We start from the raw sequence: 26304 nt of genomic DNA, 5'->3' as shown, positions 1-26304 counted from the left end.
GAAGAGTGGTTGGTTAGTGCAGGATGGCTTGTCACTGCTCTGGTCTCCTGGTTTGAGGGCTTCCATCTCCCCCCTGAAGCCCCCCCACCATAGAGCCCAGTGTGCCATAGCTGCCTCCATAGGTCTCCATCTGCACCGCCACACCCAGGCCAGCCCTCTGATTGGCTGGTGAGGGCATGTTGTCGGTCAGGCTCTGCACAGTGACAGAGGACTGGACAGAGAGCACAGTTTAGATAAAGTGTTAGATAATCTGAAATAAGAACAATGACAGAGTCACTAAGGTAGAGTCAGGCCCCCACGGTCTCCCTTGAGTCGTCCCTTCCCTTGTTCCACCCCATATGATATGAATAGCACAGGAATGTGGCTTTTGGACACAGGTAAAGGTACAGAATGCACAGTGTAAGCTAAAACTGGTTACAGAGTACAAACTATTTTCAACGTAATAACAAAACAAGGATACATTTTCTAACATCAAGCGGGACAGGTGACGGTAAAGCAAGACAGGTGTTACTCACTGTGGCGACCGAGGCCTGGCTGCCCGCTGCTGCTCGCTTTTTACGGGCCATGCTGGGGTTCCAGTGGCACACCAGGCTGTCATTCTGTACGCTGTAATTCTTATGGCCCACAAGCCAGTACGTGCTCATTTTACCCTTCCCCTAAGAAAAACCAAAAGCCACCACAGTAGTAAGCTTACCATGAGTAAAGTAACATCACATCTCTCAGTTTGGCACTTCTTAAGGCTGCCACGGCGGCCCACCAGGCATGTAGAAGGCAATAAGAAGAGTGTGCATAGACAGGTTTTATTTTCATTAAGATACAGCAAGTGTACATAGAAATGAATTGTGTTGCATTTTGTGGTTCTCCACTGAGAAGTACATATATTTTCCATGCATTAATTTTGAACAGCTTGTTCCAATTAGGGGTTGCGTGTGACTATCCAAGTGCCTTTGGGCCTTAGGCGGGGTACACCCTGGACTGGGGCCAGCTCGTCGCAGGGTTAACACAGACATAGACACACAGTTGAACATGGGAATCAAACCCATGAGCTTTGACCTCTCTGCCACCGTGCACCCCATTTTCTCATTCTTCATCAGTCAAATTAAATTGATTCTCTCTTTCCCATTTATTTTTTTGTATAACTAGAAGAGTGGCTGCCTGAATTATCATTACACTTATAAGATTCAACAAATAATTCAGTCGGAGTATTACGGTGGTCATTGCTTTGTTTAATTTCTATAATAACTCCTTATATGTAAATACTTACAAAAGTCCTGTTTCACAACTAAACACAAAAAAAACGTTTCATGTGATTTTCTTTTATCCCCGAAACACTCTCTCCGTTCTTTTCCCCCCCTTTTCCATTTGCTCGCGGACCTCGTGCTCTTTACCAAACAAAGGTATTATGAGAGTGAATCACAATGTTCTAAATTATTAGACTGAAAACTTAGAAAAGAACAAGCTGAAAGAGCAAAGACAGAAAGAATAATGTAATTTTAACCAAACCAAAATTTTTTAACAAAATACAATAGTCGTTTGAATCTTTCAACAAAAAACATTTCTCTAAAATTTCACAACATAAAAATAAAATAAATGATTTTCTAGACACCCTCAACTTATTAAAAATGACAAACACAAAATAATATAAACACCTTTGTCTAATTGGGTATAAAATTGCAAATAGCAAAATATATGTAGAATATTTCCAAAGACAAAAAATCCAAGGCACTCTGTTGGTATACAAAAAATGAAAAAGCTATTGAAATTGCTATTGACTTAAAATAAAAGGTGTTTCGGCCCAGCATGGCCTCCCTCGGATTACAAAGAGGCCAAACAGTGTGTGAGCCTCCTTTTATAGAGCTCATTCACCGACGACACAAAACCACGTGATCTCATACGTTGCCGCCCCTTTGTCCGTCACTTGTTACGTTCCTATGACTGATAAGAGTGTGGAAAGTGATCTCAAACGTAAATGATTGAGGCCCCAGCGCTTTCAGATTCCACAAACTCCTTGGATGAGCTACACAAAGGTCGATATTTAGAAAAGCTGCGATCAATCAACTCAGATCTATATTTGATGCCTAAATCACAGAGTCTTTCGGATATCTCGTACCTGGACATTTACGATCCAAGCCCACTGGTCCCATGGTTCACAAGTAGGGATGCGTACCGCTACGACGGACCGGATCCGGACTTGTAAAAACGTTTCGGTTCAGGTCCAAAAAAAACGAAACCCCGGTGATTCGGTTCTGGACTCATTAAAAATCTACCACTCACATTCTATATCCTTTACGTTCTAGAATCTAAACCATCTGAAACCTTCCATAGATCGCGAAATTCGCGCTAGAAAAGACGTAAACACTGACATCGCTGTCAATGGCGCGCCCGGAGACATCAGCGACGCACGTGTCTTCCCCGCGGCAGAAGTTGAAGCCGGCGCAATGAGTTTAAAGACACGAGAGACCGAACCTTCGGGAAGATCGCTGGCTTAATTGAATCGTTTGAAGCCGCCGCGTGCGTCGCCGCTTGTACCGCTCCGTGAGTTAGTTTAAGACGCTTGTTAAAGGAGCGGGTGGTTGGTTTGGGTGTAAATATTGTAACTTCTCGCTCAGATCAGTAATGCTGGTTTAGTGCGCACAAGTTGTCACTTAATTTCTTGAACAGAGTTGGTTACTGTTGGCCGTAACCATGGTGATGGAACAGGAACATCAAAAACTACCTGGTCTCCTGAGCCGCTCTTAGCTCCGCCCCAGAGACCGCACGCACACGCACTAGAGACAAGGGTCGTTACAATATGAATGAAATAACTGTGTTATGTTGTGATGTAGCATTTATTTAGGTGGGTTAATGTGCAATATACATATTTATACATCTAAGTAAATACTAAGTCAAAGTAATTTGTGTTTAATTGCTGGATTCAATAATTGGAGCTTATATTTTGTAATAGTATTTGTATTCTACAGTTGTTAAATATGGTCTTGTGTTTAATGCTGTTAATATGATGTATTGTGTGTAGTGTAAAATATTTTCATATTCTATTTTTGATACTGCTAAGTTGATTGATTGATTGATTGATTGATTGATTTATAGTGGTTCGAGTTGACTTTTATGCTAGTTTTTGAAGGTTTTTACATGACTTTGATGCCAATGGATCTGCAAAATTAAAGAGTGGAAATGTATCTAAAGGCATTAAACTTCAAGTGTGGGAAACAGCCCAGTCAAACCAGTAATACACTTGACAAACACAGTATCAGCTGAAACAGCTGCCCCAATACCAATACTCAACTTGTTGTTCCTCTAGTAAAACACATGAATGTGTGTTAGCTAGCAGCTTGTGATTTGTAAGTTGTAACTTCTGTTAATAAACAGTGAATAAACCAGATAAATTGAGTTTATTTCAGTCTGCAGTTAAGTCCTTGTTCATGTGTCTTCAACTTAATTTAGCCAAGTAGCTTGTGTTATGCTGTTATAACATTATTCAAAAATGGCATGAGTTCAGCCGGACTCATTAGGTCCGGACCTGAACCTAAACCTCTGGATTCGAATCCGGACTTGAACCTGAACGTGGGTTTAGGTATGCATCCCTATTCACAAGTCCCAATGTTGAACAAAGGGTCTACGTCTAAATAAAACTGATGTTAATTCTACAGCGTTAATTCTCCGGAGCTGCCCGGGGTGCGTGAGTCTGCACGCCCGGGGTTCAGACACCTTCAAGGGGCTGAACAGCTGTAAGCTCCCTCCGTCGCGCAAGTGAGTGACAATTTCAATTCAACTACAAATAGTTAACAGATATAAAATGACGACTACATAGTCTGATCGTTTGGTTCCCAATTTGAACGTTTTATCGCAGCTGTCCATCGCGCTCTTCTTTCCGGGTTTCTCTGTATCCAATAGAACTTCTCTCCGTTTATCTTCCCGGTTGCTGCACCAACTGCCACACATACCTTCACCATTTTGATTATAGTAAAGCCTGCGATATCCTTATTGAGGTTTTGGGCCTCTTCGAACCGTGTTTCGTTGTAAATCGAAGCAAACAGACGGCAGTATTGAATTGGCTTGGAGTGATAAACACGATCAGCAGACTATGGCGAAACAAGCCTGGTGCCCTCGTGTGACGTCACGTGAATGAGCTCTATAGGGAGGGACCTAAACTCACGTTCTTAAGTTCGACAATATACATGTTTTTTGGGGGGGGAAATAGACATAAAACACAAAACAGAACATGACCAGAGAACAAATATTAAAATAAGAATACTAATAGACATCAAATTAATTATCGTGTCCATAGCAGGAGTTTTGAGGCCCAGGTACATAGAGCTAAAACTGAGATGGCAATGTTAAAAACCGTCTGCAGTGGATTGTTCATTTCAGTCCAATATGTTTGAGCAACAAGACAGTCCCAAAACATGAGATAGTGGTTTGCCTCCGGGTTAGGGTTAAGGTTAGGGTTAAGGTTAGGGTTAGCCATGAGGCTATAACGGGCTATAAGGGAAATGTCGCGGTCCCTGAAACTGCGCAGCCATTTGACCGCGCCGCGGCTCTCCAGCCACGGCCTTGTTTTTAATATATTCTAATCTATGATCAGTGACTTGCTTTGTTCATGCTGGAGAATAATTTGTGTAGCTAAGATGTGTTTAAAACTGTGGATGGTTTTCTCTCTGTGAATCAAAGAGCAAGTAAACACATGCAGATGCACGGACCAGGGGTCATTCCAGGGTGAAATTTTGCTACCTTCCCGTCCCGACCTTAATGCTGGCGTAAAGAGGCTGGACTTGGCTGCTTTGGGCTGGAGTTAGATGGTGCCAGTCCATATGTGGTGATAGTGTTTGAAACAATGACTGTTTGCAGTCATGCCTCGAATACAGGAAATGAAAGAAGTGAGTTGAGCAATAACACTTTGATTTTCCATTTTTAAATTTGTTCCCAAAATTGAAGAAATTGAATTAATTAATTAAATTAAATATTGCAAAGCAGACTCAGAGTTTAGTTTCTTCATTTAATTCATCTTTATTTGTGTTTGTCTTTGCGCAACTCGGAACCTTCATCCCTGGGTTTCCCAAACTAAACCCAGACCAAACCAGATCCAAAACCAGGAGGCGCTGAGCACAGAATACAGAATATCTCAGTTTTGTCCTCGAAAAAAAAAAAGTAACATCAAATTCAACCTCAGCAACTTCTAACACAAAAAAACCATCCAACCTTGTTTGAAACACAATACAAAACTTCTTGAGCGTAAACCCAACTCATATCACTACTGTCCAACCTCGGACGATCATCTGCTTCTCATTTACAATATCATTCATGGCTTGTCATCTCGCCCTCTCACACAGTTCATTCACATACTTCAGAACACAATAGAACCAGAGGAACAGTGCATCATCCCCCTCAGAAAAAGTCTGTTTGGCCAAACCATCTTTTCTGTCCGAGCTGCTCATGATTAGAATGCCACCCCCATCACCATCAGAAACCTCAACACATGCTTCATTTAAAGGCACCATGGACGATTTTTTGGCGATTTGAGAACGCAGGCGGAAGTGCGCATGCGCACTCCCCCGTGCGGACTGATACAACACACAAGTGCGTTTGTTTATTAGCGCAACGGAGCGCATCACATCTCTCGTCTCCCGTAGATTTCTGTCCACTTCTGCGTCAGCTCGAACTGTCTTTCTCCGTCTTCATTTTGCCCCGTACACTGAGGGAACTATATTATGATAGATCCATGCGCTTAGGCACGCGGAAACGTGGGCACGAACCGCACGCGGCTGCAGGTGAGCGATAGGTGCGTTTTATGATTGATACGTGGCAGGACAAATGATTTATCCACGCCACGAGGAAATATGATAAAAAATTTGCTGAAAAAAATCGTCCATTCCACCTTTAAAGTACAGTTTAAAAAATGGCTCATCTACAATCAAAGCTGGAACCGCTGCCCCCTGCTGGATTCTTGCCTTTTGTCTCTTGAGTGTTGTTGATTGTTGCGTGTGGGTCTTTGGGTGTAATGTAGGATTTGAGTGATGAATTATGATCTTATAAAACTGTCATTTTACTTTGTACTACAGATGAAAATAGCCTTCTGGCTAATTCCAGCACATTTGCATGTAATGTTAGTTAATATGCACTGTCCCTGAAATACATACATACACACACACACACACACACACATACACACATACATAAATAAATAAATAAATAAACTGAGGAGAGGAGAGAGGAGAGGAGCTGCATGTTCACTGTGGGCTGTGCCAACAAAAAATCTCAAAACTAAGGGTTCCGCTTCTGTAACATCCCCAAAGACCCTGTTTGTCCAGGAATGTTTTACTGTGGTCATAAATGAGCAGTGAACTGACAGAAATCACTCCAGATTGAGGGTGAGTTGTTTATTTCAGGTAGTTAGCGACTGGCTAAAGCTAGTTTACATGTTATTGTGTAGCTATACTAATAAAAGTTTGCCGACTTGCAGACAGTTTTATTAAGCCTGATTTCAAAGCCTGATTTCCGGGTGTTATATTTTTGGATCAAACACAAAGTCTGTGTTCTTGAAAGCTTTGATGGCTTGTCCGGTGCGGTGGACTTGTGGAAGAGCAGATGTAAATGTCAGCAGAAGTTTGTTGTGACAAGTTCCCCAAATATTGGGAAAAAGCTAATGCAGAACCTGGTTGACCTGCATCAAATGCTGCAAAACCTACAGTATTTCCGGAGGTCAGCATTGAGGACAGGCCGTGATGTGGGTGTGAAGGGTCCATGATGATTTTCCTGGCCCAGGACAAACAGCGCTTTGGGGCAATGTCCTGAGCAGAGGGGAGGGAGGTTCCGATGATCTTCTCTGCTGCACTTATCACATGCTTCCAGTGCAGCCTTGGCCTCACACTGAGATGCAGTTGGTAAGGATACTCTCAATCTCTCAATGGTGCTCCTATAATGTTGTCAGAATGCAGAAATATATGGGCTCTCTTCAACTGGCACAAGAAGAGAATGTCTTTTTTCTTGATAACAATTTTCAAACAGTATTTTAACAGGGCATCAGGAATGGGCTTGAATGTGTCTATAAATGTCTTTAAGTAGGTTCAAGTATCACACAAAATGTGACCACAAAAGTGCCAAAATATCACTTGTTTGGAAGATTACACTTGCTGTTTCTGTTTCATTTTAATCAGCTCTTTTTAATGCTTTTAATAGTTTTAATTTTAGACAATACACTCCATATTCCAATTTTGCTCTCCAATGCAACAACTGCGATATTGTAAATTTTACAATATATCTTCTTAAATAAAGATGACGTTCATTTTTTTTAAAAATGCCTGCCTAATGAGGCCTGTCTTTAGATGTGACTTAAACAGTTTATTAGAGGGCCTCTTCCCTCAGACCACATCATAAACTCTTTCCGATAGTTTGGTCAGACACACTCACACACGCTCTGTAGTGGTCAGTGGCTCAGGCTCAGACAGACTGAAATGGCAGCACAAGGCTGATAAATGAGCTGTACCTTGACGTCCACCTCTCCTCGCAGCTGCATCTCGTAGGCGTTGTCTTTGACCAGGGCCAGGTACGTCTCCGAGCTGATGTGGATCTTCTGAGCTGTACAACCACACAACCATACAATCATAAACACAGACTAGGATTTCTCTGCTTGTACTTCCACAGAACTTCCACGGACTGTGGTAGTATCTACACAGTACAGTACACTTCCAGAGATTGGGGCAGTACTTACCAGGGGCGCTGCATCCCATAAGGGATCCCCCAGGCCACTAGGGGGCCCCCGCGAAGCCGCCCGTGCGCTTAATATATGGTTTATTTCTAGTGCTTACTGACCGTGTACTGTTGACACAGAATTACGTCATTTCTAAACTAATTCGTGTGCGCGAGAGTCGACTACTGCCCCTAGTGGACGTTGTCGGTATACGTTTCGTTTTTCGGCCTCATGCATTCAGTCAAGCATGTCCGGCTCCGGCAGTGCAGCTACTGACAAAAACATCCCGTTTTCTGCCTTGGGGTATCTTTGTCCGTAAGTTGAATGTTATTCTGTGTTATAATGTTGTTCTACGTTTGCATATACACACTTATGTCAAACTTAAGCTTAATCTGTACTTCCTTTGAATGTTGGTCGTTGCGGTGGCTGCCCACGAGTCCGAAGGTTCTCGCGCCTCCCTTTGCCCTACACACTGGCTTTTAAGACTTTTCTAGTGTTGATGCACTGTTTATGATTAAACTCACGTATTTTCCATAACCGACTTGTTTCTGTACATAGCCTGAGCTCCTTATCGTATTATTAATGAATTAATTAACTCAAATAGCCCAGCAGTTTCGGCCGCGCGCCGCGGCTCTGTAGACACTCCCGTCTTGGCGAGCTGAATTTCCTTTTTGACTACCAATCCTACGGTGATCGGATCACGCGTTTCTATATATACATATATCATTTCTATACTTATGATCACATGAGGGCATAAAGCGGAGGATTCGAGATGTTCCCTTGTTATTTTTACATACACAGTACAACTTGCGGTGCCTCCTGTAGCAGCTGGAGCACTAAGCGATGTGACGAGCCCCAGTGCGTGTCTTCGTGCTTCATGCGCATTTTACAGACTAACTACATCCCGATGCCGTCTATGCACCTTCACTTTAGCCTATGAGGAACTTTTGGACCACGAACCTTCGGACTAGCGGACCTTCGGACTAGTGAACCTTTAAAACCTTCGGACTTGTAAACCTTCGGACTAGCGAACCTTCGGACTTGTGGGGGGTAACCGGTTGTTGCTAGCTGCTGTGCATGTAGCCTTGTCACATTTTAAGCTAGGCTATGTGTTCAAACCTTTATTTTCATTGCTCTTATCTCTATTTGTTCATGTACAATTGATGTGAAGGTACATTTATAAGGTTTACATGTGTTTACATGTGTTTTTATGTGTTTATTACAGTTTTACAAAATTCCAATTGTCAAAGAGACAAGTTGTGGGCAAAAGCGTCTTAAAAGACATTAAAGACAAGTCTTCTCTACATGGTCGTTGGACTCTCTTTTTTGGATGTTTGCTTTCTGTCTAGCCCTGGTAGTGACACCACAGTGAGGACAGAATAGACCGCGAATATTTTTTGTGAACACTGGTCGGTAGGGCCCCCTAAGAATTTCTGCCTAGGGCCCCCACACTCCCCAGAATCGCCCCTGGTACTTACACAGTACTTACACAAGGCCAGACTGGAAATGGACTTACGTAGGCTGGTTGACTCCATCCTGGAAGCTGTGTTGACCGTATCACCAAACAGACAGTATCTGGGCATTTTATATCCCACTATTCCAGCCACACAGGGTCCTGCAGGGAATCCACAAAGCAACACTGAGGCAAATTTCATTGACTAAAGCAGGTCTTATGGGAACTAGAGTTTAGATTTTTGGCACGGACCTCGGGTCCAGGGTGCAAAGCCAAACATGTGCAGCACATGCTCCTGTAATGGACCCATATGTCCCAAAAGACCTTTGAAAGACAGTAAACAACCAAAATGTCGAATGACAAAAGGAATGTCACACCTCCCCTCTTCCCCCTTTGGGTCAACACTTCTGATAAAGGACAGGATGGAAGTTTCTCAGGATTAATAATGACTATATTTTACATCTAAACTGACTTAATGCTGACTGTGTAATCTAAACTTGTAACTAAATCATGTTTTAGTTTTGTTTGCCATAAGAAATGTGTCGGTGTAATCCCTCATTCGTCCAGGCGTGTTCCATTGTAGAAAAAGCTTCAGTTGTAGTCATCTGGACTCAGTTAGAAAAAATTAGACGTTTCGACTCTCATCCAAGAGTCATTGTCAATAAAAGAATTTAGGTCGAGAACTCCGATATTTGTACAATTCTGTGGTAAGTCCAGCCCATTGGGCGGAGCCTTCCTGAAGTGGAAAGAGTTGTTTGTTTCAACAGAAACTCTCCCCCTTGTATCTACAGAGCTAGCCTATTCAACCCTTTAATGGGCTATTAGTACCCCCTTTGTCTTTGTGAGACCCTGGCTCACCCACCCTGAGTACCTGATAAGCATCTAAATGTCCTGGTCCTCTACCTCTCCAGGGGTTCAGTATACCATTGTAAACTACAGGAAGATTGAATCTTAGCCCTCCATTCCTGTTTAAAGAAGGTTTTTCTTTTTTAACAAAAATAGCTTCCTTAACTCCTCTTTCAAACCATCTTTTCTCCCTGCTTAAAATCTTCACCTCACCATCTTCAAACGAGTGATTAGAGGCTTCAAGATGCAGATGCTCGGCGCTCTATGGTCCTGAACTTGTATTTCTTCTGTGCTGATAGAGTCTCCAATTGTTTTTGCTGGTCACTAATTTGTCTGTCTCAGTCCTAATGTCTAGCTGGACCTTACCTGCGTTTTTTTTTGTTCAAAAGAACAAAACAATTGGATTAAGAACCTATCAGATCGCGTCCTGACACAGGCAGAAAAGAACGTGCTCTCTAAAGGGCTCAACTTTTCTGTCACCACTAAACACATCCCTACAGATGACTACATCACAGCCACTGAAACTGCAATTAGGAACAACAAAATGACTGAATCGGAGGCTGCAGACCTGAGGTTTTGTGTCACAGCGACTAAACCACCTCCTTCAAATATCACATCTGAAGAGAGAAAAGCACTTACAGCACTAGAAAAAGATCACAGCACCAACATCCTCCCAGCCGACAAGGGACGTTGCACTGTGATTCTCAATGCATCTGATTACGAAGCCAAAGTCCACACCCTCCTCGAGGACACGACCACATACGAACGCTTGAAAAGAGATCCGAACAGTGGCTACAAGAAGAAAGTGATAGAGTGTTTACAAAGGCTGGAAAAAGAGGAAGTGATAGACCGGCCTCTGTATTACAGACTGCATCCTGGTGAAGCCATGCCCTGCATTTATGGCCTTCCAAAAATACACAAAAAGGATGTTCCACTCAGACCCATAGTGTGCAGCACAGATTCTATCACTTACAATGTGGCCAAGCATTTAACAACTATATTGGCTCCACTTGTGGGGAATTCGGAACATCATGTGGAAAACACGCACAACTTTGTGGATAAAGTGAAAAATCTCCAACTGGACCCAGATGACCTCATGATTTCATATGATGTTGTGTCCCTGTTCACCTGCATCCCGACCTCTGATGCAGTAGCAGCAGTGAGGATCAGACTGCAGGAAGACACCACCCTACAGGAAAGGACCAAACTGACACCTGAACACATATGCAAACTGTTGGACATCTGTCTGAACACCACTTACTTTCAATTCCGGGGACAATTTTCCAGACAGACAGACAGATTCATTGCTGTGCTATGGGCTCGCCCGTCTCTCCCTTAGTGGCCAATCTGTACGTGGAGCACTTTGAGAGGAAGGCACTGGCCTCCTTCTCAGGCACTGCCCCAAAGCTGTGGCTTCGCTATGTCGATGATACGTTTGTAACAATCAAGAAACAAGAGCTGGAAACCTTCTCTGATCACATCAATGCTGTGGACCCACATATCAGGTTTACAAGAGAAGACGCTAAGGAGAATCGCTTGGCCTTTCTTGATTGTTCCACGATCAGAGGAGAGGACGGGAAGCTCCAAATAGAAGTATATAGGAAACCGACACACACGGACCAGTATCTGCTCTTTGGTTCCAACCACCCACTACAGCACAAGTTGGGTGTGATCAGAACCTTACAACACAGAGCTCAAGGTGTGCCCACCAGCTCAGAGGGCAAGAAGAAAGAGGAAAAACATGTCCGAAATGCCCTCTCAGTCTGTGGTTACCCTGCTTGGGCTCTCAACAGAGTGAAGAGTACCAAGAAGCAAGACAAAAGGGAAACTGAACAGAGAAGGAAGGGTGTTTCTATCCCTTATGTCTCTGGCCTGTCGGAAAAATTGCAGAGAATTTTTAGACAACACGAAGTCCCTGTTTATTTTAAACCAGGTAACACTTTAAGACAAAAACTGGTTCATCCTAAGGACAAGTTGCCGACTCAAAAACAGAGCAATGTAGTTTATTCTATCCAATGCAGTGAAGAAAGTTGTAAAGAACGTTACATAGGTGAGACGAAACAGCCTCTACACAAGAGGCTTTATCAGCACAGAAGAAATACAAGTTCAGGACCATAGAGCGCCATGCATATGCATCTTGAAGCCTCTAATCACTCGTTTGAAGACGGTGAGGTGAAGATTTTAAGCAGGGAGAAAAGATGGTTTGAAAGAGGAGTTAAGGAAGCTATTTTTGTTAAAAAAGAAAAACCTTCTTTAAACAGGAATGGAGGGCTAAGATTCAATCTTCCTCTAGTCTACAATGGTATACTGAACCCCTGGAGAGGTAGAGGACCAGGACCAGGACATTTAGATGCTAATCAGGTACTCAGGGTGTTTGAGCCAGGGTCTCACAAAGACAAAGGGGGTACTAATAGCCCATTAAAGGGTTGAATAGGCTAGCTCTGTAGATACAAGGGGGAGAGTTTCTGTTGAAACAAACAACTCTTTCCACTTCAGGAAGGCTCCGCCCAATGGGCTGGACTTACCACAGAATAGTACAAATATCGGAGTTCTCGAAATAAAAAAAACTTTTATTGACAATGACTCTTGGATGAGAGTCGAAACGTCTAATTTTTTCTAACTGAGTCCAGATGACCACAACTGAAGCTTTTTCTACCATAAGAAATGTGTTTGAAATGTTTTCATGTCGTGCTTAATGTACTTCCTCATTACCTGCTAATGATGTGTGTTCATTGACGATGTTGCAGTATTTTGTTATGGTTACGTGTCATTTTTGCTGGTTTAGAGGCGCAATGGACGATTTTTCGGCAATCTCCTGTGCAGACTGATACAACACACACGTGCGTTTGTTTATTAGCGCGAAAGATCGCATCGCATCTCTCGTCTCCCGTAGATTTCCGTCTACTTCTGAGTCAGCTCGAACAGTCTTTCTCCATCTTCATTTTGCCCCGTACACTGAGGGAACTATATTATGATGGATCAATGCGCTTAGACACGCGGAAATGTGGTTTCCGCGTGTCTAAGGCAGCAGTCGTCAGTTCGAATCCCGGCTCTAACACTTTACTGTACGTCCTCCCTTCTCTCTCATCCACATTTCACGCTCAGCTGTCCTGTCCAATAAAGCCTACGGCCCAAAAATCTTAAACTGGTTTGCTTATGATCAAAGTTTTGCACCCAACAGATTTGAGACTTGAATTTTGGCTAACAAAAGGTATAGTTACCGGTACTCAAAAATACTGGACAGAAATTACAAGGCACTGCAGATGTTGATGGCATTGCCATCCACTCAAATTTTGAGCTAAGATAAGATAAGAGAAGCCTTTATTTGTCCCGGAATTGGGAAATTCAAGTGTTGCAACACAAAGTAGTTACAGAAGTAAATGTACTTGGGCCTCAAAACTCTACCATGGACACAATAAATGGATATCTTTGAAGCTACTTTTGAAATACTTTTGGCAAACGGAAAAAAGGCCATCACAAAGAATTGGATGACACAAACCTGAATGACAATTAAGGATCGGACCAACAAAGTCACATATATTAGAGTGTCAAGTTTATTTGTGAACAACCAATAAATAATAATCTGCAAAATTAAGGCGGTTCTACATCTCCAATAGAACACAACATTGGGAATGTTCCAGATTGAAGCAACATGTTAACTATGTGAGTGAGTGGTGCTAACAAACTGTTCAGCACAGACTTTAGAAATCTGGAGGGTCACACATGGAGGCAGCATGTAGACGAACTCAGACTGATGATCTCCTGGACAGTTTTGTCAGTTACAGGTGCAAAGTGATGCACTTTAAAATACATTTCACTCTTAATTGCACAGATCACTTTAAGCATCAATTTGCACTTTTAAAAAGACAATTGCACAAAATGTATTTTGAATATTTGTTGAAGTAATGTTTGTCCTTTTTATCCCAATTTTAGATCTGGCGCACAGGGGCACATACACTGAAGCAGTCTGTCCTGGAGGGAAAAGGGAGACAAATAATATTATTATGTCAATTGGTAAATGGTCACATTTATATAGCGCTTTTCTACCGTCAAGGTACTCAAAGCGCTTTACATCAAGGAACCAGTCACCCATTCACACACACATTCACACCCCAGATATACGCAGACACTGGGGGGCAAGTTGGGTTAAGTGTCTTGCCCAAGGACACAACGGCAGTATTCACATGAGGCAGCTGCGATCGCACCACCAACCTGCGGGCCAGTGGATCTGACCGCTCTGGGAGCGGGGAGTCGAACCGCCGACCTTTGGATCAGAAGACGAGCACTCTACCACTGAGCTACTGCCGCCCATCATAATAATAGTAATTGGATATGTGCAATATATAGTGCAATGTTTTTGTCCAAGGATGTTTAGGTGTTTGTTTGTTATTATATTTTCTAGTGTTTTTGTTGAATTGTAAAAAATATTTTCTCACTTCCTCTGTCCTTGTGTCCAGGAGTCAAAAGGTTCCCGGCGGGACCAAGGCAAAGGATGTGTAGGGGAGCATGATAATGCTGGCACAGGGGTTTATAAGTTTTTATCGTTGTTATGTGTTGGTTTTAGGGTTTTATGTATATATTTGTGTATAGTTGAATGTCTATGGGTTTATTTGAGACTGAGTAGGTATTAATGTTTTGCTGAACAAGCTCCCCATGTGTGGACAAATAAAGGCTTATATTATCTTTTATCTTATCTTATCTTGCTCTCAGTTGCATTCTTCTTGTACGGTTTCTTATGCATTTTGAAAAAATGTAGAGTCCAAGCTTATTATCTGTCGCAAATATGTGAAATCTCCCCAGGTGAACTCGTAATATAGACACATAAAGCCAACGGCCTCAACTAGCTGGCGGCATGTCTGCGTAGCGATTATCAATTCCCAATCAGGTGTGGGGCCTTTCTGTGTGGAGTTTGCATGTTCTCCCCATGTCCACGTAGGATTCCTCCGGCCGCTCCAATTTCCCCTACCTCTAAAAAGTGCACAATAGGCTCCTTCCTTCAGGGGCCAGTACTCAGTGGGACTTTCCTGGTTAAATAAAGTTCAATAAATAAATAAACTGACTGAGCAAGACGGTCATCATCCTCCAATATGGAGATTATTTTGGGCTGATTTAAATCAGATCAAATTACTCATTCTTTTTTCATTATTTATTATTTATAATTATTTTTCAAGCCCAATCAAAAGGATGAAAATCTCCCTGGTGAGGGACTGTTAAAAATTGTATCCGGAGCCTGGAAGAATGCAAAAATCCAGTTGTAAACAATGACAAGTCTGCCCGTGAGTGGTAACAAAAATTAGAACTCAGTGAGCTCTAATTTTGAGATAAGATCCTGTGAAAAACTAGTCAAAGACTGCACTACCTAAAATATCTATAGAATCAATAATATGCAAAATAGGGGGCAAGCTAATAAAATTGATCTCTAGCGCCCCCTTCAAATGTCATTTAAAAAAAAAAATCATAAACACATTGCATAAACAACTGAACAAAAATATTAAAGGGCTCATTTGTGACGTGGCACAAGCGACGTGACAGTCACGTCTCTTGTCCTTACAGGAGAAAAATACTGGCTGAAAAAAAATATTATTATTATTTATTTTTCTCCTACAAACCACCCCAATTTTGACTCCTGAACATGAATAAAAACGCAATATTTTCTTGGACCCAAAACTCAAGGTTAACGCAATTACAAGATTTTGGTGGAAGTTGTCGTAGACAGTTGGAAATTGACACACACATCCTCCTTAGTGTATTGAACAAAAAAGCCAATGAAACCATATCTTTATTTCATACCATGTTACTGTGGTAACAGTAAAAATATGCCATAGAAATACATATAAATTTGGGGGCGAGGGCCAATAATGCCCCATGCTGCTTTCATTAGTATCAATATTATCATGTATTTAGTTATTATTAAATTATTATAATTTTTAATAGAAAAAAAAAACATTTGTGTTGTGAATACTCTGTCAGAAAGAATGATCAGAGGTACAATGATGCTGTGAGTTACCTGTGTGGATGCCGGCTCTCAGCTGCAGTCTCTGAGTGGGCATGTGGGGGATGGGCACCTGCCTTACCGCTGCCACCAGGTCCAGAGCCATCTTAGCGATTTCATCAGCATGTCTGTCCTCGTTCCTCTCTGGAAGCCCACTGACCACCATGTACGCGTCTCCAATGGTCTCCACCTGTCAGAGAACACACACACACACAAAGAAATGGTATCATATTAAAAACTATTTACAGCTTATATCACAATTTCTGATCATGTAGATTTATATTCCCTCTAAGGAGTAACTTAAAGGCACAAATGTAAATAAATGTGAATATTTATTCTTAAGTGAATACACAGTAGTGGTACTGTATTGAAGAGTGTAATAGACCAGATGTTGAATGTTTGTTGGCAACAAGAAAATGTAAAACAAAATAAAATTCCTTTTTGAATATTTAGTAATTAAATACAAACGAGCGTGCACAGAACCAAAGCTCACTCCCATTGGAATTGCAGCAAAAAAAAAACAATCATCCAGAATGCATTTTTCCCATAGAGCACTATATAAAAACAAACTGCACAAGTTTGGCTGGCAGGCCACCTACATCCTTCAGAAAAGTTGGATATTGCGGCGAAGTTTGCCTATTTTCTTTCTTTTTTTTAAAGATCTTGTTGCCAGATGGCCTTATTAGACAGGAGAGGACAGGGTGAAAGGGGGAATGAGAGAGAGGGGAGGACATGCAGTAAATCATCGGAATCAGGCTTCAAACGCATAAGCCTGGCATACGTTTGCTATGACTTAACCACTCGACCACTGGGCAGCACAGTTTGCCTATTTTTATATCTATAAAACTGTTCCTTTGTTAGAAAATTCTTCAGTTTTCTGCTCCACTCTAGCAACTCTCGCTCTGACCAATCAGAGCCGTATGTGAGCCTATCTGCACTCATGTGAGAGAAGAGCACGACTGCGCATTGTTGATGGACTATGTAATACACATGAAAGTCTGTGAGCCAGTTTCAGCGTTTGCCTGTAGGGGACAGCACAGGCAGCATTACCTTGTAGACGTCGTAGGAGTCGATGCGTGTGTCGAAGCACATGTACAGATTGTTGAGCATCTCCACCACCTGCAGAGGGTTGCAAGATGCTGAGATGGAGGTGAAGCCCACAATGTCCGAGAAGAAGATGGTCACCTGCAAAAAACACATTGCAGGATTAATCATCATAATTCAAATGTGATTCTGTTATATTTAATATGTTTGTGCTATTTTATGTAGAATAGTGTTGTGCATAATACTAACAATTCTAACAAAATTTTGATGGGAAAAGGCTTACTACTTAATGTGGATACCACCATTTTCAACTCAGAATTTTAGTTTCTATAAATGAACCATAACACATCACCATCTAAAGGAAGGGGCTGGTTCTGATTACCCGAGACAGAGCCCCCATCCTGAGTCTCTACCCAGCCAACTCTAATCGCTCTGTCATCGATCTATCATCAATCTATTATTGATGTCATTGTCATCATCATCACTATTATCAATAAATATTCTCTCGTTCAATTCAATTCAATTCAATTTATTTTTGTAACACCCAAAATCACAACAGTTGCCTCTGAGGGCGACAGTAAAAAACGGATTAAACAATACCTCGTGTTCCTTGCCCCAAGTGGAGGAGTTAAAGTATCTCGGGGTCTTGTTCACGAGTGAGGGAAGGGTGGAGCGTGAGATTGACAGTTAGATCGATGCAGCGGCTGCAGTGATGAAGTCGCTGCATCGACTGTTGTGGTAAAGAAGGAGCTGAGTCGAAAGACAAAGCTCTAAATGTACCGGTCAATCTACGTTGCTACCCTCACCTATGGTCATGAGCTTTGGGTAATGACCGAAAGGACAAGATCGCGGATACAAGCGGTCGAAATGAGTTTCCTCCGCCGGGTGGCTGGACGCTCCCTTAGAATCAGAATCAGAATCTTGGTTTATTGCCGTTGTCAATGAACAGAATTCACAAACATAGGAACTGGTCTTTGTGATTCGGTGCGGCATAAAACAACGAACAATGAAAAATAGGCTTAATATTATAGGGTGAGGAACTCAGTCAAACAGGAGGAGCTCGGGGTAGAGCCGCTGCTCCTCCAGCTGAGGTGGCTCGGGCATCTGTTCCGGATGCCTCCTGGGCGCCTGTTTCAGGTATGGAGGGACTATGTCTCTCGGCTGGCCAGGGAACGCCTCGGGATCCCCCCAGAGGAGTTGGAGGAAATGTCTGGGTAGAAGGAAGTCTGGGAGTCCCTGCTTAGATTGCTGCTCCTGCGACCCGGCCCCGGATAAGCAGAAGAAGATGGATGGATGGATTATCAACTCATTTTCTAATCAAATCATCTTTAACTGGTGTACATAGGAAGACTCCAAACATGCCATGTGCTGAGAAAAAGAGCTTTTATGACTCTATGACCCTCAGTAAAAATTACAGGAAAATTATTTGGGAAATGTGTGAATTAAACACTATTTTGTCAGTAAATATACTCCTAAAATGTGTTCAAGTGGCTTCACTTCAGCTTCGTCCGGGTAAATTTCCATATTTACTGGCTTTTTATGTATCAACAGAATAATTGATAGATTAATCATTTAGCTAAATAACCGTTAGTTGCATCCTAATAGCTAGATCTAAAATTTCAGAATCAATAAATAGCTGAGTCTCGATCAAGAGAGCACTCTCTCTGCGGTTTGCACAAGGCACAGCATCCAGCATCCAGCCCTCAGTACTATTTAGTCATGAAACATTCATATTTTGAGAAGGGAGAAATTGTTGGTGAACAGTCTTTGCATGAAAAAAAGAAAAGAAATCTTCAATTTCCATAAGATTCCACTGAGATGCAGGTTGGAGTGTTGAGCCCCTCCCACTCACAGCTGCCTCAAGCATCTTCAATAACACAGTGCAATTACGTGTGGTCCAGCCTGTTTTATCTGCTGATGAATATGGAGCACAGCAATTACAGGTAATTAGAGACACAATGGAACAAAGACACACATGGGTCTTTGCAGTGTCAGTTCATCTGGACTTGAACTCTAGATGTTTTCCCGAAACTATTGGCTGCTGCTCCAATGTGCTCCCGACATCGCTCTTTTCACATATTGTATATACAAATGAGATTAGAAAGTATAGTTTAAAACTTCAATGCACACTTAAAGGCGTAATGGAAGATTTTTTGGCGCCAAATCTGAGTCTCATTTCCTCGTGGTGTGGACGGCCGATTAGTCCTGCCACGTATCAATCATAGAACGCACCTACCGTTCACCTGCAGCCTCGTCGGCTCGTCCCCAGGAGAGCAGCATGTTTCCCTGTGTCTAAGCGCATGGATCTATCATAATATAGTTCCCTCAGTGTACGGGACAAAATGAAGACAGAGAAAGACAGTTCGAGCTGACTCAGAAGAGACGGAAATCTACGGAGACGAGAGATGCGATGTGATCCGTTGTGCTAATAAACAAACGCACGTGTAGCCGGGAGGCTTTTCTCTGCTTCCGCACGAGGGGAGTGGGGGGGTGTGCATGAGCACTTCCGCTTGAGTTCTAAAAGTGGCGAAAAATCGTCCATTATTCCTTTAAGTTTTGTTTTTTCATTTTTCATTTATTTATTTTTATTTATTGTGTTTCAAATTATCTGACTAAGGCCTCTGCCTTAACGTAACCATAATCAAAAATATTTTTTATTTTTGAAATCACTGTTCCTTGCATTTTCACCTCTACAAGTGTAATTTGGTGTGCTTTACTGCTTCATTTAGAAAGTGTAGTTAACGATATTACAATCATATTTCAACCGAGTTGATGAATGAATGGTTCGTCTGCGTATGTGTTTATAAAACATGCTGATTTTGAATAATTAATGATTTCCTTTGTGGCTCTAGTGCAGGCATGTCCAAACTACGGCCCGGGGGCCAAATGCGGCCCTCAGACCAATTTTTGTTGGCCCTCCGGCTTCCTGCTAAGTTGGTCCAAACATCAAAAAGTAGTCAAATTTACTGTAAAATAGGAAAGATTCAAGCATTTTTACCTCATACCAACCTAATATTAATGTTCCATGTATTATTAAAGGTGTGGAGGAATCAAAACAATGTAAAATGCTATTTGTTATTTGACAAATTCGACATTGTCTGGTTGTCTGTGGCCCTCTGCTCCGTATAAGTTTCAAAATGCAGCCCTTGGTGAAAAAAGTTTGGACGCCCCTGCTCTAGTGGCTACAAGTCAGAACCCACCTTGTCGTAGCTCTCCGCCTTCACGTGCCGCTGCTTCCGCAGTTGCTTGGCCACAGATTTGGGCAGCATCTGGTGTAGTAGGTCCTCTGCCAGCTGCCTCTGTCTCTTCAGATCTGCTGTCCTCTCTTTCAGGCTCTGGGCATAGTCCTGGATCCAGGCGGTCATCTGTTTGAAGGAGCACAGGACCAGGGGGTAGATGAGGCAAGCCAGGCTCAACAGACACAGCCTCTGGCTGAGGCCCGACGATAGGGCACGTGCCTCCAGCCTCAGAGCTGCCCTAGCCCGCTCAGACACACAGCGTTGAGTGCTCCTCAGGGCCTCAGTGTAAGAGAAAAGTGTAGACCACGGCTGGTCCTCTGAGAGTTTCCATGGCGTGAAAGCCAGCACATCCAGGCTGGAGTTCACCTTTTCCTCCATGTTCTGTGCCCAGCACTCACACAGCGGCACAGAGAGCAGCCTGGAGAGCTCCAACCATCTAGACACATAGGTCCACTTCTGCTGGAAGTGCTCCTGGACAACACTGGTGTGAACATCCAACAGCTGAAGATACAGTTCCTCACAGTACACTAGCAGTCTCACAGACAGCACGTCTCTCCAGTGTGTGTGTTCCTTCACTCTCAACACAGTGTCTGGGAGAGACCCCCACAGGTCCAGCAGCTGAGTGATGACAGCTGAAAAGGCGCAGTTACCACTGTCCTCCCTGGAAATGTTGTCCTCTCTGAGGCTCCGGCTAATGTTGGTGCACACAGCGCTCAGCTCCACTCCACAGGGCAGTCCATCCCTCTCAATGCAGAGATCAGCCAGAGCACCCAGCACCTCCTCCTCTGTTCCAGAGCCGGACTTCCAGACACGCCTGAGGTGCTGCAGCTTACCCACCAGCTGCAGGAGGCCCACATTCCTGCACGAGGTGAGCTCAGACAGTGCCCAGTCTGTGGAGTGAAGGAGCTCCATGTGAGTCATGAGGTCAGAGGAGACGGCTCCAAGCAAAGCCAGCAGGGATAGGAGACAAGCCAACAGTAGCCGCTGCACCGTGGGACTGTGGCCACACGCCGCCACCAGAGGGCACCTGTGTGAGCAGGACAGCTTTAAAGGGTGAATAACTCAACACTGCCCATAAACAAGAATAAAACATGCCCGTTGGAATTAGATTTGCTAACAACCCATCAGTAAATAATGTTTAAAAATATTCTCTAGGTTAAAAACTGGAATTCTGGTTATTGAATAGTTTTATCCACCAAATTTGATTGCACCAAATCACCAAAGCAAGTTCCTAGCCTGTGAATTTTGTTCACCTTTTATGATTCTGAGTAGTTTTTATCCATCAAATGTCAAATTTTTTGTTTGTTTTTTTTAGGCTGTACTACATGGTCTTCAATTTATAACTATACTACTGGAATACGCTCATAGAAATTGACAAATTTAACCAAAAATGGACTGAATTGGACACCTACCTTAGAAGGTCTAAGGTAATGTGCCTTAACTTTTTTATGTCTTGTTTATTTTATTTTTTTTAAGGATTTTTTGACTCATAGGCTTTATTTGACAGGATAGTTCAGTATGAAAGGGGGATGAGAGAGAAGGGAGGACATGCAGTAAATTGTCATAGCCGGTATTCAAACTCACGACACTGCGGCCGGCTGCACATGGAGCCCTGCATATGTGCTGCCGCCTTAACCACTCAACCACCATGCAGCCCTAAATTCTTATTTTCAACTGTTGCCCACCAGACTTTTGAAGCCTGTGCTGAGCAATGTATTAGCTCCACAGCCTTGAGTCGACTCTCACTAATGTGAGCAACAGAGTTGGGGAACTCGTTAGCTGGTGACGTGTCAGAGTACATACATGACTTTTTTAGAGTAATGAGGAATGTAATGCATTCGTTTTGTGCACTGATGTAATCTAGCACTAGTTACTTTTTCAAATCTGTAATGCATTAGTTTTGGTTAGGTCATCATGTCTTTGTTTCCCAGCCGCAGAGTGGAGAGAGAACCACTTGTCCTCACGCCAAAGAGAACTAAACTCTCAGATGCACGTTTTGAAAAACTCCTTCTCCTGCGTTATAACCACTATTTTGCATCTAGTAAATGTAGGGTCACAGCAATGTGGTGAGTTTGGTTTAAATAAACTACAAGTGCGTTCTGATGCTAATCCATTAATTTAGTTTGAGTGATGTTTTTCTTTGCTTGAGGACAGGCCTACACCTGCTTATTGCATGACATTGTATTGTGGTAATCTGCCAGCATAAAAGATAAATAAAGCTCAGTCAAACGCATTTACTTTGCTTGTTTATTTGATATTTTAATGATTATGTTCCTGTGTTCAGCAACGCAAAGGGATTGTCGGCAAACAATATGGGTTATACAATAATGTTATAATGTTAATTGGTAACGCAAGAGTATTTAAGTAAGTGTCACTTTTATAACACAGTAGCACAATAATATAACACATTTGTACAAGTTACTTTTAAAAGTAACGCTAGTTACAGAGACGTCCTTGATGAAAACCTGCTCCAGAGGCTCTGGTCCTCAGACTGGGGCCAAGGGTCATCTTCAACTGGACAATGACCCCGAGCACAAAACCAGGAGAACAAAGGAGCAGCTACAGCACAACTCTGAACATGAACCCAGCTGAACATCTCTGTAGTGATCTGAAAATGTCTGTGAACTGACACTCAAGAACCGACCTGATGGAGCTGCAGAGGTCTGCAAAGAAAGATGGAGGAAACTGCCCAGAAATAGATGTGCAAAGCTTTTAGCCTCAGACTCAAACAGACTTCAACAAAGTGTAGAACAAAGGCTGTGAATACAAACAAGTGCTTTTTTTGTTCTTCTTTGATGTTATCATTTTTGAATGTTTTCTTGATGCACTGTACATTATACACCTTTAAAATATGAACTTTCCATGATAAAACATAATAGGCCTTTTTCACGATAGTTCATAAAAGTGCTGTAAAAGTGCAAATATTCGTTCCATTCATTCTCACGGTGAAGAGCGAGTTCCAGATGGATAATCACTGTTATATTATGTTAAGACTTTTACGTACAATGTAAATATATCACTGGAGGAAACCTACAAAACCTGTTTATAGCAAATAGTAAATAGTGGTTTTCAGGCTGCCCTGAGAATTGGTGCATTGTTGACTTGTTGGTCACATAAACACTTTTCCCGCATCTTTGGCAATAATAGTCAAAAGTGGCTGGGCCAGAAGGAGGTGAATAGTATATTAAAGAGATGACATTTACAGTTAAATGTCATCTCTTTAATAACTTTGGAGAACAGTATAAATTCATCACAGTCTAAATCTTTTCTTCTTCTACCATCATATTCATGTGCAATACTGAATTAACCATGTGCAATACCTGTAAATAAGAGTGTTCTATTTTGTTTTTATTCGGTTTACTTACGTGCTAATAGTATTACTTAGTCTTGTGCTAGCTATTTCTACTTTATTTTATTTTGATTTTATTCTATTATCATTATTTTATTATCTTATTTTTATCTTTATCTTTTTATTTATCTATTTTATTTCCCCCCCCTCCATTCCCTATTAAGATAGGAGAGGAGTTTTTGTTAATAAGAGTTTTTTTGTTTTTGTTCATAAGAGTTCTATTAAGAGTGTGTTTTTGAAACTTCCTATAATCTGTCCTTTCCTCCTGTTTCTACTGCGTTGTAACAACGAAATTTCCCCTTGTGTGGATATTAAAGGATTATCTTCTCCTGTTCTTCTGCTGCTGTTCTGTCCTCTTTTCCCTTCTCTAATAAACAAATGTTGTAAAGTTGAAACTTCAGCACTTCGTATTAAAATGATCCCTGAAAATGGGGGTGCATGGAGGGGACGTAGGAAAATGATAATAGCCCTTTCAACAGGATGTTTACAAAAGCCTTTCATTTAAGCGTAGCCTGTTTTAAATATATATAGTAATAAGGAGGACGGAAATTAAAAAAAGTGTTTAAAAAGTGGAAAAGGTAAAATGGTGTATCATAAGCATTGATGCGCAGGTCAAGAAACCACAATCAAGTGCTACCTGCAAAGTGTGTCCCGGCTGTCCGCGCGGGCCCGCGGTCCCGGGGCCACTCTTCTCCTCCTGATGAACCTGCGTTTGAGAGAGGCCGAGCTCAGGGTCCCAGACGCAAAACACTCCTTTTTCATCAGGTCCACCACCGGAGACATGAGGCTGCACGCACGCGGTCCTGTGCCGCTGCTCCATGGATCTGTGGGAAGAACGCGCACCCGGACCCGCGCGCGCTCTCTCTCTCTCTCTCTCTCTCTCTCTCTTTCTCTCTCGCCACACCCTCTCTCTCTCTCTCTCTCCAGCACTCTCTCCGCACTCTCTCTCTCTCTCCCCCGCACTCTCTCTCCGCACTCTCCCGCACTCTCTCTCCACACACTCTCCGCTCTCTTTCTCTCTCTCTCTCTCTCCGCACTCTCTCTCTCTCCGCTCTCTCTCTTCGCACTCTCTCTCTCCGCTCTCTCTCTCTCTTCGCACTCTCTCTCTCTCCGCTCTCTCTCTCTCTTCGCACTCTCTCTCTCTCCGCTCTCTCTCTCTCTTCGCACTCTCTCTCTCTCCGCTCTCTCTCTTCGCACTCTCTCTCTCTCCGCTCTCTCTCTCTCTTCGCACTCTCTCTCTCTCCGCTCTCTCTCTTCGCACTCTCTCTCTCCGCTCTCTCTCTCTCTTCGCACTCTCTCTCTCTCCGCTCTCTCTCTTCGCACTCTCTCTCTCTCCGCTCTCTCTCTCTCTTCGCACTCTCTCTCTCTCCGCTCTCTCTCTTCGCACTCTCTCTCTCTCCGCTCTCTCTCTCTCTTCGCACTCTCTCTCTCTCCGCTCTCTCTCTTCGCACTCTCTCTCTCTTCGCACTCTCTCTCTTGCACTCTCTCTCCCCACCTCTCTCGCTCTATTCCCTTCTCTCACTGTCTCTCTATACCTCTCTTTCTGCACTCTCTCCACTCCATCCCTCTCCCCCTCTGCCTCTCTTTCTCTGCACTCTGTCCCTCCCTCTCTCTCTCTCTCCCTCTCTTTCTGTAGTCTCTCCCTCTCTTTCTGCACTCTCCCTCTCTTTCTGCACTCTCCCTCCTTCTCTCTCTCTCCCTCCACTCTCTCTCTCCCCTTCTCTCTCTCGCACTGTCTCTGTCCTTCTCTTTCTCTCTGCACTCTCCCCCTCTCTCCCTTCCTACCTTCCCCTCTCTCTCGCTCTCCCCCTCTCTTTCTGCACTCCCTCCCTCTATTTCTGCACTCTCCCCCCTCCCTCCTTCTCTCTCTCTATTTGTCCCCGCACTCTCTCTCCCCTCTTCTCTCTCCGCACTATCTCTCAACCCTCCTCTCTTCCTGCACTCTCCCTCTCTCTCTCCCATCTTTTCCCATGCACTATCTCTCCTCCTCTTATCACTCTTTCTCTCCTCTTATCACTCTCTCCCCCTCTATTCTCTCTCTCCTCTCCTTTCTCTCTTGCTCTCTCGAGCACTCCCCTCTCGCTCTCTCACCTCCTCTCTCTCCCTCTCTTTCTGCACTCTCTCTCTCCCTCCCTCCACCCCTCCCTCTCTTTCTGCACTCTCTCCCTCTCATTCTGCATTCCCTCCCTCCTTCTCTCTTTATGTCTCTCTATCTCTCTTCTTCTCGCTCCTTCGACGTAAAAGACCAACTTTGAATTATTAATTCCGTTAATATTTAGGGACTGTCAACAAATTAACATCACGGGGTGGTAAACCCACACTCAAACCCCAACCCGATGTTGGTGTTTAGGCCTTTGTAGACCTCTGTAGGCCAATGAACCTGCAGGCCTTTAATGTGAAAAGTGCTGAGCCGGAAGTTGTGAGAGCAGCGTGTCAGAGTCAGAGCTCTATGGGAGGACCGTGTTGTGCTCTGCTCCTGACGCTGAACAAACTCATTTGCCGCGAAGTTGCAATGATGAATCCGCTCTCTGGACCGGGCTCCGTGAGGCGGTGACTGCATCAGAGGAACGGGACCGACAGTGCTGCGCACAGAGCTGCACCGCGCGCCCGGGGGCCGCTGTGCAGGGACCCGCGGAACAAAGAGCTCTTCCCTCGACTATTGTAACTATTGTTACCGGGACGCGGCGCACACCGCCA

The 26304-nt window shown here is 43.2% G+C and overlaps 1 protein-coding gene across 1 annotated transcript; it reads right to left on the bottom strand.

Annotated features, from left to right (window-relative positions):
• Positions 1-24408, bottom strand: LOC140362422 (uncharacterized). Its single transcript, XM_072448526.1, has 8 exons — positions 24245-24408; positions 20220-21285; positions 17026-17160; positions 15991-16165; positions 9201-9299; positions 7481-7572; positions 516-656; positions 1-211 (listed from the first exon to the last, which is right to left on the bottom strand). The coding sequence occupies exons 1-8, from the start codon at positions 24388-24390 to the stop codon at positions 32-34; spliced, it is 2034 nt and encodes a 677-aa protein (XP_072304627.1). The 5' UTR covers positions 24391-24408; the 3' UTR covers positions 1-31.
• Between the last annotated feature and the right edge of the window lie 1896 nt (positions 24409-26304).

This window comes from Eucyclogobius newberryi, unplaced genomic scaffold (assembly GCF_026437365.1).
Source record: "Eucyclogobius newberryi isolate DKJ021-1_F unplaced genomic scaffold, fEucNew1.0.hap1 SCAF_17, whole genome shotgun sequence".
In the NCBI taxonomy this organism is placed as follows: Eukaryota; Metazoa; Chordata; class Actinopteri; order Gobiiformes; family Gobiidae; genus Eucyclogobius; species Eucyclogobius newberryi.
The sequence above is the reverse complement of the archived record's forward strand: the minus strand, read 5'-3'. Positions and strand labels throughout refer to the sequence as shown.